This window comes from Thermobia domestica, unplaced genomic scaffold (assembly GCF_964235325.1).
Source record: "Thermobia domestica unplaced genomic scaffold, izTheDome1.hap1.1 HAP1_SCAFFOLD_153, whole genome shotgun sequence".
NCBI classification, from domain to species: domain Eukaryota; kingdom Metazoa; phylum Arthropoda; class Insecta; order Zygentoma; family Lepismatidae; genus Thermobia; species Thermobia domestica.
In genome coordinates this window covers 477,877-490,030 of record NW_027655899.1, presented here as the reverse complement: position 1 = coordinate 490,030, position 12,154 = coordinate 477,877, and the positions used below count along the sequence as shown (strand labels likewise).

Genomic DNA, 12,154 nt, shown 5'->3' with positions numbered 1-12,154 from the left:
ATATTCTCAATTTATTTTGTATTACTTTTGTAGCGCATAATGATTGGACTCAATATCGCATGTTCAGTTTTGCAATAAGTAGTTATTTTAGGACTTTTTACCTTTTTGGCCTTCCCATTAAAATCTAGGTGAACTTACTGATACAAGTGGCATTCGGCAATTAACTCAATTATAATTAAATAATTATTTAACTGCAGCCAACTCAATATGCAGTAACTCAACGAAAAAAATCATGCATGCTACCCAACAGCATGGCCCGATATTAGGCAAGTTTAAACCACGTACTCTACTCATACATTTTATAGTAGATGTTAAATGTAAGACTGAAAGGAATATTTGCCTTTACTTAAACCACCTAAAGAAAGTGTTGGGAAAAGTAAGTTGTCTTGATTCTGATTCATGATATAAGGTTTTTACAGAACTGTAATGAGAAAAATGTGTTTCTTAAAGAAATTATCTAATACATATTCCAGAAAAATACAAACAGTTTCAAAAAAGAAATTTTAGAAGGGAAATGTAACCCTAAAAAAATTGCAACATCCGTACGAATCAACGGCAGGCTGTGAAACCCTTGCAGTTCAGCACTGTTTATTGTCTAATACTTCTGGAGGTAAGAACCACAACAATGGAGGAACTCCGACCTCATACCAAAACACAGTGAGATTATAGGGATGGGAAGGGTTTTCAGATTATTCAGTATTTAGTTATATAAAGCCTTCTAAATTCAAACTATAATGAAGAAACGATGATGAAACCTTCAGGAAACTAGTAAATTTTACTTCGTCGTTTACCTGTTATTGAATCTGATCTATTTAATAACACGACTTGTGTGCTTTTATGATTCGTTAAAACAGTTTTTTTTAGACAAATAAAAAAAAATATTTTATCTATTTACCACATATTTTAGCAATCCGAAACTTCTATTTAAATGGACAATATAGACGAGTTCTCTGTGCTAACAAAAGACGTGATCTACTTACCTAGATAGCAAGAGCTCCACAAATCGACAATGCCCTTTATCAGCTGCAATTGTAAGTGCTGTATCTCTCGACGACGGCACGGGAGGAGCATTCACATCAGCTCCTTTATCTAAAAGAACTCGACCAACTTCTACATAGCCACCACTCGCTGCTTCCATCAGGGGAGTCAAACCCGTCTACGAAGAAAGAAAAAAAAAGTAGTATTTCAACTCAATACGGAGGGAAATATACTGTATAACCACTGCATCAAAGAACATTTTTATACATATGAGTAATTTATTAGTAATTTTAAACCATGCAAGTATATTTAACTACATAGAAACTTTACTATATATTCCGTACACTACACAAATGAAACAATATACCTTTGCACGATGTTCCACATTTGCTTTCCTATCCAGAAGAAGGCTAACTACTTCGTGTCTTCCTTGGAAGCATGCTAATGTAAGGGCAGTATTTCGATTCGTCTCTATTTGGGCATTTATATCGCTTCCCATATCTAAGAGCAATTTTACAGCAGCTAAAATAAACAAAAAATACAATATTAAAATGCACTCTGATCAAAAGTAGAATTCACTACATCGACTCCTTTCTTTCACTCACATTATTTACGGAACACTGGATGGTTCTACGAAGGCCAGAAGAAATTAGTTTTCACCAACAGTCACTAATAGATTCTAAAGAACATCAAAATACCTGACAAATCACAACATTATCATCCTTCCCACATTGCCTAGTGTTCAGTTCACCTTTTATTATTATTGGTGGTAGCAGTAAGTAGTAAATTCGTTTGAATCAACGTTTTGACCATTTGATATTCATTAACGACGAAATATAGAAACAATTTTCAGAACAGGAAAACGACAAAATTGTTTTCAGTGCTTTTCTACTTACTAGTCTTGCATGTGAAAACATATGTACTAGAAAAATATAATACATATAACTATACTAGAAAAATATAAATTAACGGAATACAATAACTAAGGCTCTGGCGAATATTCATTAAAATTGCCAGAAATTATTTACAATTAACCTTTCATGATTAATATATTGAACTAATTTGCATGGTGCATGAGTGCTCCTATCAATTGAGTGTAAAATCACACATTCTTCCATCTCTTCTTGAACCACCCAGCACAGTAACAAATAAGACTGTACCGTTTTAGATGTATTGGGTCACAATCCAAATTTAACTCTCGTTTATCCATTCCTATGTTTCCACTTTGATAACTTACCTTTCTAAAGATAGAACGAGTATAAATTTCTGCTATTTGTAAGTTTTTTCCACTGGCTTCAGAGTTCATAGTCAACGTGTACACTAGTTTCTGGTGTAGTCTGACTGACTGTAATACTGATTTAACATTATAATTGAAAATATCTATAAAATCGAAACATGAATACTCATAACGTAACGTAAGGCTCGTAACTACCTACCATACTAGGAATGAAAGAGCACTTGCACATTGTAGCGATTCAAATCAGACTACATTTCACTATTAATGATTCGAACTCACCTGTATGTCCATTCATTGCTGCTAACATTAATGGAGATATTCCTAACTTGCTTCCAGTTCTTGAATTTATTTCTGCACCGTGCGCTAAAAGCAATTTTATAATGTTCACGTAACCACCAGATGCTGCTAGACTTAATGGTGTATAATCTGACACATTCCTATGTTCTTTATTTGCTCCTCGTGACAGCAACAATTCAACAACCTACCAATACACAAGAATAGTAACTGCTCAGCATCAAAGAAATATTGATGTATATAATTTACATTACCAAACTAATACGCATACATATCAACTTCTTTCATACGTAATAAAAACAAAATGAAATATTTAGTCCTATGATAGTGTCTTGTAGGCTAAGAAAGATTTAGAAAAATGCAAATGAATGTAACTACACCGAAGAACTTGCTATGAACCGTCCGAAAGATGAAAGAAATATTTAACAAATACATTCTGGAAATTCGAATGATTTGTGCCACACTGCCAAACAGTAGACCGGATATGCTTGAAAATAACAAAAATCTCTGTTATCAATATGAGGATGGTATCACGAAATCGCTACAGAGCATCTTATTTATCCTGCAAATTTCTCGTGCTAAAAGATCGTAACTACAAAAATAGCATATTCTACTGAACGTCAAAGTGTTGGATGAAAGATTCTTGATTTACTATCGGTCGTTCGACTTTGGTTTCAAGTCAAAGACGAGGGAAAGGTAAGATTGGTGTGCTTCTAGAAGAGCACATAAATTATTCAGCGTTAGTTCACACATAAGATAGAAACAGCTACTGTTCAATGCATGCATGATCTGAATGTTCTATGAAGCTCAAGGATGAGAGCTGTTCATATTCGGTCTAAACTGCAAGAAAAATACACCGACCGTTCACTGAATTATGAACGCACACCTAGTAGCATGTAAATCCCCCTTTCATCTTCCATGCAGCAGGGATTCGACGTAACACATATATAAAGAAATGTCTGTAGTTGTCTGTTAGTATGGTCAAAAAGCTGAGGGTTATGCTGTCCTCCATGTCAAGATGAAAGCCTTGGGAGAACTGATGTGTCGTTTCCATACTGTCTCACAAATGTTCAATGTGAGTCGCAATTATATTCCTTCAACAATTTATGCAGAGCAACCAACGCCATCAGGAGGAAAAAAATGCAAAATAGTGATAGTGACCCAACTCTGCAGTTTATCATAATACCGAATATTGCTTTTGTCTACAATCACGAGGAACCTAGTTCTTACCAAGTAAATATGCCTCACCACCGCAAGTCCGGCCGCACTGTTGGCATTACATACGAAGGTTTCACTCAGCCCCTGTCAAACAGCATACCTTATAGTCTTCTGTTTTCCACTTCACATGTTCGCTGCACCAGGAGAGTTGTTGGTCTTGCTTAATCTGAGTGAGGATCAACTAACTCCAGGGGAATCTCCTCATATACCTCATATGTGCAAGTGTACGGTGCTTGGTCACAAGTGTGTGTGTTCGAGTTGATCATAGCTGTACATAGTAAGTCAATTATTCCCGTTATGCGCTTGCGAGTCCGGACCAGTGCTAAATGCGATGCTCAATCTCCACAACCAATCTTGACCTGAGGTAGGGTGGCATGCTGTCAATGGTAAACCTCACCTCTAGCGGCAGAAGCCCCTGGTTCGATCCTAGTTCAAGTGAATCTATGGTGGACAACACAGCGCTCACAGGTTTCCTTTTGACGTTTCAGTTTCCTCCCATATACTCACTCCACAATTTCTTTCATTATCACTTCTTAATCATTCTACTCCTTTAGCCTAAAGGGCATACCGTGGGACGTACAACTAGAAATTTCCTTTCAACCTTGCACCGTCTTCTGCTGTTCTGCCGACAGTTAGTCTCAATTGACACAGTACACTATCACCAAGGCTGATCTCCAACATTCTGACAGTGAACCGTTTTAGGCGATCGAGGCACTGCATTTCGTGGTTCCACGATTGAACAAACAAATCTTGGCATTTACTCATCAGACGCCAACTTTCACTACTGAGTTACTACTTACTTCGTAGCTATGCACTAACGAAGTGCGCGCTATATCATCACTAAACTCAAGTGGTAGCAAGGTTGAATCCATAATTCAGGGTAGGGATGAGGTCACAATTGAGTGATCGGTCAGTGTACAACTATGAAAAAAACAGATCTCTCTTTCATATTATTATTATTATTCCATGACAATTTAACTATCGCTTCCCATACAAGGACTTTTGGGCAAGAGTTTTGATGTCCTAATTTGAAGTTTTGATTTTCTAATTTCTACTTTCCTAAATATATTCAGACAGAACAAAGCAACCCGTACTAAAACGAATTGCCGCAAATCGCCAAACTGCATATGTACAGTTTAGTTCAGAGTATCTTTGTCATCCACCCCTCTTTAGAAAATCTCATTTACCATTAACCACAGACGTAGTCATTTTCTGACAACTGAAATCTTCATTTCAAGATAATTTATTCATACTCAATTATCTCATGCACAACTGACAGAAAGTAATCTTTCAAAAAGATGTGGTCAGTTTACCCACAAAAAAAAAAAAAAAGTTTCAAATACCATCTTTAAAGCTGTAATTAGTCCACAAATATGAAAGAACTATTTTAAGAAATTTGTGTTAAGAACAAAGCTATTATTACTACACTATGATATTGCTTTAATATTGGTTTCCACACAATGGTTAAACTACAGTTCAACTTTCTAACACCAACAGTTATTGAGATGAAATATGAGTTACTAAAATTGAATTACAAAGAAGTACAAATGTTTAGAAACCAAAATTTACAGTTTAAAGCCAGCCAAATAGCCCAATTCAGACGTTTACCTGAAGCAAGTAATCCTTACAAAGTTTCATCCAACTGAGAACTGCCAACTTGTTCTCTTTGCTACGACACTATTACAAAAGAAGGAATATCTGGTGATGAGGAAAATTTTCTAACTTTACGTTTCATGAACTGTTTTTATATTTAAACAGTCATAATATTCGGAAATATGAATTAGCAGTAAAATTTTGAATCTTGGTGTACGAAATACACGGTAATAAAACACGTAAAAACAGTAACGTAGTTACCCAAAATCCGGCAAGATCTACACAAATTCAAGTTTTAAATTAATTTTACATTTCATTACGGGCAAATGCATTTTTCCTCATTTTATGGTTTCATAATTGAACTTGTATATATGTGTATTATGAGCAATTGTACTGAGATTCATTTCAAAGAGTACAAATCCATCTAACTCAACGAATCCATGACGTCAACACCGATGATATTCTATCTGGTGGTTCTACGTTTGGAAATCGCTTGGTGTCAAAGTTTTCATGGGAGTGATAGAGGTTGACACAGTGTAGACATGTCCAGTCGCAACCACTGTACCTCAAAGAATTTCTACAGACTGTCGGTAGTGCAGGTCTCCGCTCTCCCAAGGTCAGTTTCAAAGCACTCAACCCAGCGGTGACGCATCTGGAGATATCACTACAATGTAGGTGATGGGAACTTCATGGATACCAATTTCTTCTGCCACTTCTTCAAGAAGACTGTCAAATATGTGGTATGGGTGGATATTCCGTCTTGCTATAGAATTACCCGATTTATTTCCTTTTCATACAGACTAACAATATCATGACGGAGTTTTGTCGGATGTCAGGCAGGTAACATCTGTTTCGACGATACGGTGTATATTTAACTTTCCATTGTAACAGAAACCAGCAACGATTATGAATCCCTAGCCAAAATCGATGGTATTATGTTTGGAAGTCCTTTACACCACTTTCGCTGTAGGAAATTGCAAGCGATTTGCTAGTGTGAAAACGTACTTTTGTCTGTTGCTCGCTACGTATCTAAATAGTGCTTGTAAAGCTGCCCATAATTGGTGCTACGTTCTACAGTGTATTTTGGGAAGTGTTTCTGAGCACGTCTCATTGAATGTTTCTTCAACGCTAGATCACAATGAATTATTGTATGAATGTCCTGGGAGATGTTCCAACATATTTTCTAATTCACCTCTGTGTGCCTGGATTCTTCTCTCTGACAAGAGCCTCTGTTTTTCTGCATAGCAGTTGGCGTTATGACTCGTAACAAAATGAAGCTGGCTTGTTTCTTCCCTACAGAAATCGTCCTATTTCTCCTTTTAAATCCATATGCTAATGTCATTCTTCGACACGATAAATCTACGTTTCCTGTACACCTTGGTTAGTACATTATTACTGTACTTGGCATCCAAAAACACGCCTTTTTCCTTCCAGCTTTCCAGTAGAGGTCGATCTTCGGTGGCCCTCTTCAATACGAATATTCGCCACACGTGTCACGGATAAATTGAGGTCTGATATATTTATATAGACTGATGATGTCATTCATCTCACGCTATGTTACTATCGCTTCTAAAAATAGTCACTATTGATAGGAAACACCTCTATCACATACAGGACTACAACAAACTTTTGTTTTGCCTGAAGTAATCGTTCAGCACAGATTTTTGAAGTCATACTAAAATAGGACATAAATCGGTGTGCTTCCTTTGTTTTTCACGAGAACGCGAACCAAAAAGACAATGAGTCAGAAATAATATGAGTGAACAGAACTGTTTAATGGCAGAATGCACATCATATGGAACAGGGGGAAGATACAAAGGTTACAACTGGCAAGGTATAGTATCACGCCATGTGTATTTATTTGAGAACATAAACAACCATATTTAGGAGTATATGAACAAAGGGCCCAGAAAGCAACCTATGAATCCTCAAAATAGGTCCCAAAGCACACACAACATGCTGTCAACGATGTAGGAAGTGACGAACTGCTCATCTGACGAACTGAACAGCGGTGGCAACAGCCTCTTCGGTTTCTTCATCTTCGGAATGAAATCGAAATCACAAAGCGACAGGTACATCCATATCCAAAATTATTGTCGCATGTCTATAAATATGTTGTTCTAGGAATATAATTTGATAACGAATTCGCCCGGTATTTCTTATGTTAGTATGTGTATAATCGGCAAAGACATGTATGTGGCAAATTTCATGTCAAAAGAGCAGTAAATCATTATCAAATTATATTCTTAGAAGAAGACAGTTATAGATATGCGACAATCATTTTGGACATGGTGTACATGGAATACGGCGGTTGCTCCAGAAATTCAAGTCCCAGTGCGACACTACTTTCAGGGCAAATGTTGATATATGTGCCATCTCATTCGTTTCATGGAGCACATTGCAGTACATATTGCAGGAAAGGCTGCTAGTCTGCTGTTGCAGTGAAAATAATGTGTCACATAACCACATCCCTGAACTCATAACCACTGTCACCTGTTCAGATGAAGGCTTTGACAAAATTTCTATCGTTCCAGTTCAAACGCCCGGGTCGAAAATTCATCGACTGCGACAATTCGCGTATCGGTTGGTCACAGTACATGGCGTATCTTGTTTTTGTTCGCTTTTTCTCTTATGTCAGTGAAAAGAGTACCCAATCCACCTCACTACAGCTTTATACAGATGCAATCTTCCCATGAAGTTATATGGACAATTCATTAGTCACTCCTTGCTTCGTGTTTTTAATCACAAATTGTCCGGTAGAGTAGGTTATTATTTTACACAGATTCCACTACTTTCTTATAGCATTCTCTACTGGTTCTGTCCCGGTATACAGCCATTTTCATGTTAAGTACGCTTTTCCTGTCGAGTCATGTGTACAGGGCTCATAGTGGTCTAGTCTCTCGTAAATAGCTGAAAAGTGACCAAAAGCACACGAAAAAGTGACTAAAAGCACAAGAAGAAGAGACCAAAATCTCATGTCCCTTTTTTCTTTTTTTCAATTTCTCCACCACCTTTCTCTTTGTTGTTGCTTTGTTGTTTTTTCTCTTTACTTCTTCTTTCTGAGCTTCCTCCTTTCTTAGGTTTTCTAAGCATGCTTTGTAGTTACGGTAATCAGACTTAGCAGATGTAAGAAGCTTCTGAGTAAGTGGAACCAGTTCTGGCCTATTTCCGAATTTCTTCATCTCAGACATCATATTTAACTTAGCATTGAGAGTTCTCAAAGCCATGAAATATTCAAATTCATTACTTATTCTTAAGAACAACATAGAAGAAGCATAAAACAAGACGAACATGATGAACCACACACACACACAACGTTGAACGGAGCGTGAACTATTACGGGAGAAAACTAAAAGACTATTATCATAGAAGAAAAAATAGACACAGAAGGGTTCTCAGCCACACCTTGAGAGATTAAGCATGCACCAACCATCCACTGTGCTTTAGAAAGAATAAAAGCTAAAGTGAGAATAAGGCTGACTGTTTCACATATGGCAGCAAGTATTGAAGCTTTCAGAAGAGTAATGAGTAACAAATTTCTGCCTTTTTGCATTTATTTTTATATTATTTTCCTTAGAAAACTGCCAATGCAAAACATAAATCACATTACCTTATATATATATATAAAATCTTTTGGTGACAACTTTGAAAAAAAATAACTTTTAGTGACTAACTTGAAAAAAAGTAACTTTTAGTTAAAAAAAAGTGACTCGCTTTGACCCTTGTGTATATAATGATTAGTGGTTGGCTCACTACTGCTGTTCCAACGTCTCTATACATAACTCATCCATGATATTGCCATCTATAGGGGTTCACTTATGCATGATGTTACATTTTCCGAGCTATACGATCATTCTGTGGTACGATTTTTTAAAATTAAAACTAAAGAATACAAGTAGTTACTACAATTTACGTCCCAAACCTCGTACCGCCACAACACATTTCTAGTCCACGTAATAGTTTAAAGATTTCATAAGTTTATTCTTGCAATTGACACGTTACAACTTCTCTCAGGAATAATCATGGTTCATTATTCATCTTCAGTTAGACACGTTAGTAATACATACAACTTGTAACTATTTTCATTCACGTATTTGAAGAACTATAATACACATTATAGTATTTTTCGGTTTATAAAATGTACCAACTAGTTTACCGCTTTAAACCTTTATATTGCAATTTCTTAATAATAAAATGGAAGACATGTACAAGACGTATTATGGTAGAAAAATTACATACCTCATAACGGCCACCAGAACAGGCCAAAGATAATGGTGTATCTTTTGTTCTTTCTGATTGAGCTTCTATGTCTGCTCCGTGATTCAGAAGAATTTCCACAACTTTCTCGTGACCTGCAGTAGCCGCCAATATTAACGGCGTAAATCCTTTCTTATCTCGATGTTCTGCAACGAAAGAAATCCCATTTATGTTATGCATACGCATAATAATTACGAGCAGCACTTACAACTTGGTAAGTATTAATAATGAAACAATGAATGAGAAAGGGCAGAAAGAAGGGGAAAAAAATAAACTTAGTTATTAAATTATATGATGTATTTCAAATCATTACACCACCATTTGGGAAGGAAATTAATAACTGGGAGAGACGTAAGTTACTATTTTTAGAAAAACTATCGACGACACTGAATATCAGCTTACTCTTGGCGAAAATCCATTTTCGGACTGGAAGAAAGTTATTTACGTAAGCTTCCACGTACTCATTTGATGGCGTAGTAGAAAAAAAAATCGTTAGCGCCTAATTTAACTTTAAAATTGAACCTAATAATTTTCATGAGATGTGATGAAAATCTATTTTTGGGTGCGATAAAGCGATTGTTCTAGGTCCTGATTTTGATAAAACTGATTCAGAAGGCAGCTTCTGGAAAGTTCATTAAGGGATATCTATAAAGAAAATCACAAGGATGTAAGAACCTTAATCAAGTAGTGTAAGAAATCGATCTTAGGTCTTCATAATGGCAAATTCGGAGACATATTAAAATGGGCTGAACAGTTTTCATTAAATAGGGTGAATGTACTGATTATCGATATAAGAAAGTGATTTATGTACGTTGCAATGTAGAAAATACCGATGTAAATCGCATTACTGTTAATGCTAATTTTTGGGGGCGAAATTTTTTCGTTAACGTGGTATATTTCCGATCCAAGAGAATGTTAGCTAGTATCAACTTCGGAAAAACTCATTACAGGATGACTACAAAATTCATGAAGCTCATTTTCTGACATTTCCTAAGCAGATTTTTAAAAAATCCTGACGCTCACATTATCCAATTTCGAATTTTTGCAAAATATTTTGTTTTGTTTTACATGCAGTCTCCACCATCCTCATAGCTGCCCAACTCTCACCTGAGTAGCAAATTTTTATCACAAGTTTGTATTACTTCATTACAATTTAAAATACAATAAAATTACATGAACGAAGTCTTTTTCTAAAATATTTTGCAAAGATACTCATTAAGACAACCCAAATTTGCGATGTCACGTAAACGTTATGTTAAGGCAAGGCAAACTAAACGCTAACAATTACAACATACTTACAAACGCTAGCAACTACAACTATAGCATCATGAATAAATTCTATGAATATTTGCAATGACTATCACAATAATTAAACAATATCATCACAATGAAAACAGAAGTTTCAACAATGTTCACAGATGATAATTTTGCAAATTCCGCAAAAGTCTGATTTTGTGAGAAAGTTCTTCTTGCTACACTTCAGATTTTCATCTCTCTTTTGTTAACTTTCCAGTTTCTTTATTTCATTTATTACCTTCCCTTTCTATGACAGAATTATTCTCTTCTGTTTTCTTACTGTTACGCTGTGTTTCCAAATAATCTTTACATTACCTCCCAGCATATCTGGCATATGTGACAATACTATGGACTCTTTTGCAAATGATAACAGCATCATAGCACTCTCCTCAATGCTATGATCGAATTTTCATGTTGGTTTTTAATAAGACCAGACTTGATTGAAAAACCAACCTCAACTGTAGCATTTCAGTGGGAAAATATCAAACTCACTTTTAGCACTTCCCACAATGACGAGTATTTTTGGTTGTTTGAAAGAAATGAAGCTTAGAGATCATCGAGTGACTATTCCTTGTTTATCTTGTCGGTGTTTCAAAACTTTGTGAAAAGGATACGCTGGTATCTTTCACGCAGTTGTGAGTACTCTCTTTTTGTATTTTGTGCGAGGTCCTTTGATATTCTGTTAGCTTCGAACAAACATTGAAAAAGACATTACAATTACCAACTTGTAATTGCTTGAAATTACAGAAGGATCTAGGGAAGACAATCCTCTGGTTATCTTATATCTCGCCTTATATCTTGGATTCTTTTAACTTCTCAACCGTAATTCTAAAAAAAATTTGGCATTCCTTTTAGAATTGCAATAATTCAAGTTCAGTAGTCTGTACTTCATTTAGGAACTTCTGGACTTCATTTATAGGAAGCAAGTTTCCATCATCATTAACATCAAGTGACAAATTTACTTACAGTGAGGGATATTTCAATTTACTTGTACAAGCAGACTCGTAAGTAATCTTGTGAATTTAGAGAATAAATACGGAGCCACGGATTTGCTCCGTATTTGCAGACTGAAAATGTGTCATAAACACTTTTTACCATTTTTGACTTTTTCATAATTTCTTTCGTGCTATCAATATTTCCAGAACCCTTTCAACACAAACATATTTCAATCATCTTACGCTACGATGCTGCAATGGAAACATGTTACAGCCAGAAATTACAGTGAAATCTGCACGTCGTGCAGGTGGTCTTGGAACAGAAAGAAAATGTCACAAATGATGG

At 35.8% G+C, this 12,154-nt stretch overlaps 1 protein-coding gene across 3 annotated transcripts in view; it reads right to left on the bottom strand.

Moving 5' to 3' along the window:
• Window positions 1–976: 976 nt before the first annotated feature.
• The window catches only part of LOC145676470 (ankyrin repeat domain-containing protein 17-like), a 151,530-nt gene continuing 140,352 nt past the window's right edge, over window positions 977–12,154 (bottom strand). For all 3 annotated transcript variants that reach the window (XM_081747272.1, XM_081747273.1, XM_081747274.1), the window contains 4 exons: window positions 9,560–9,723; window positions 2,495–2,696; window positions 1,346–1,500; window positions 977–1,156 (listed from right to left, as the gene is read on the bottom strand). In XM_081747272.1, coding sequence (XP_081603398.1) covers window positions 977–1,156; window positions 1,346–1,500; window positions 2,495–2,696; window positions 9,560–9,723 — 701 coding nt within the window. The remainder of the gene's footprint in view (window positions 1,157–1,345; window positions 1,501–2,494; window positions 2,697–9,559; window positions 9,724–12,154) is intronic.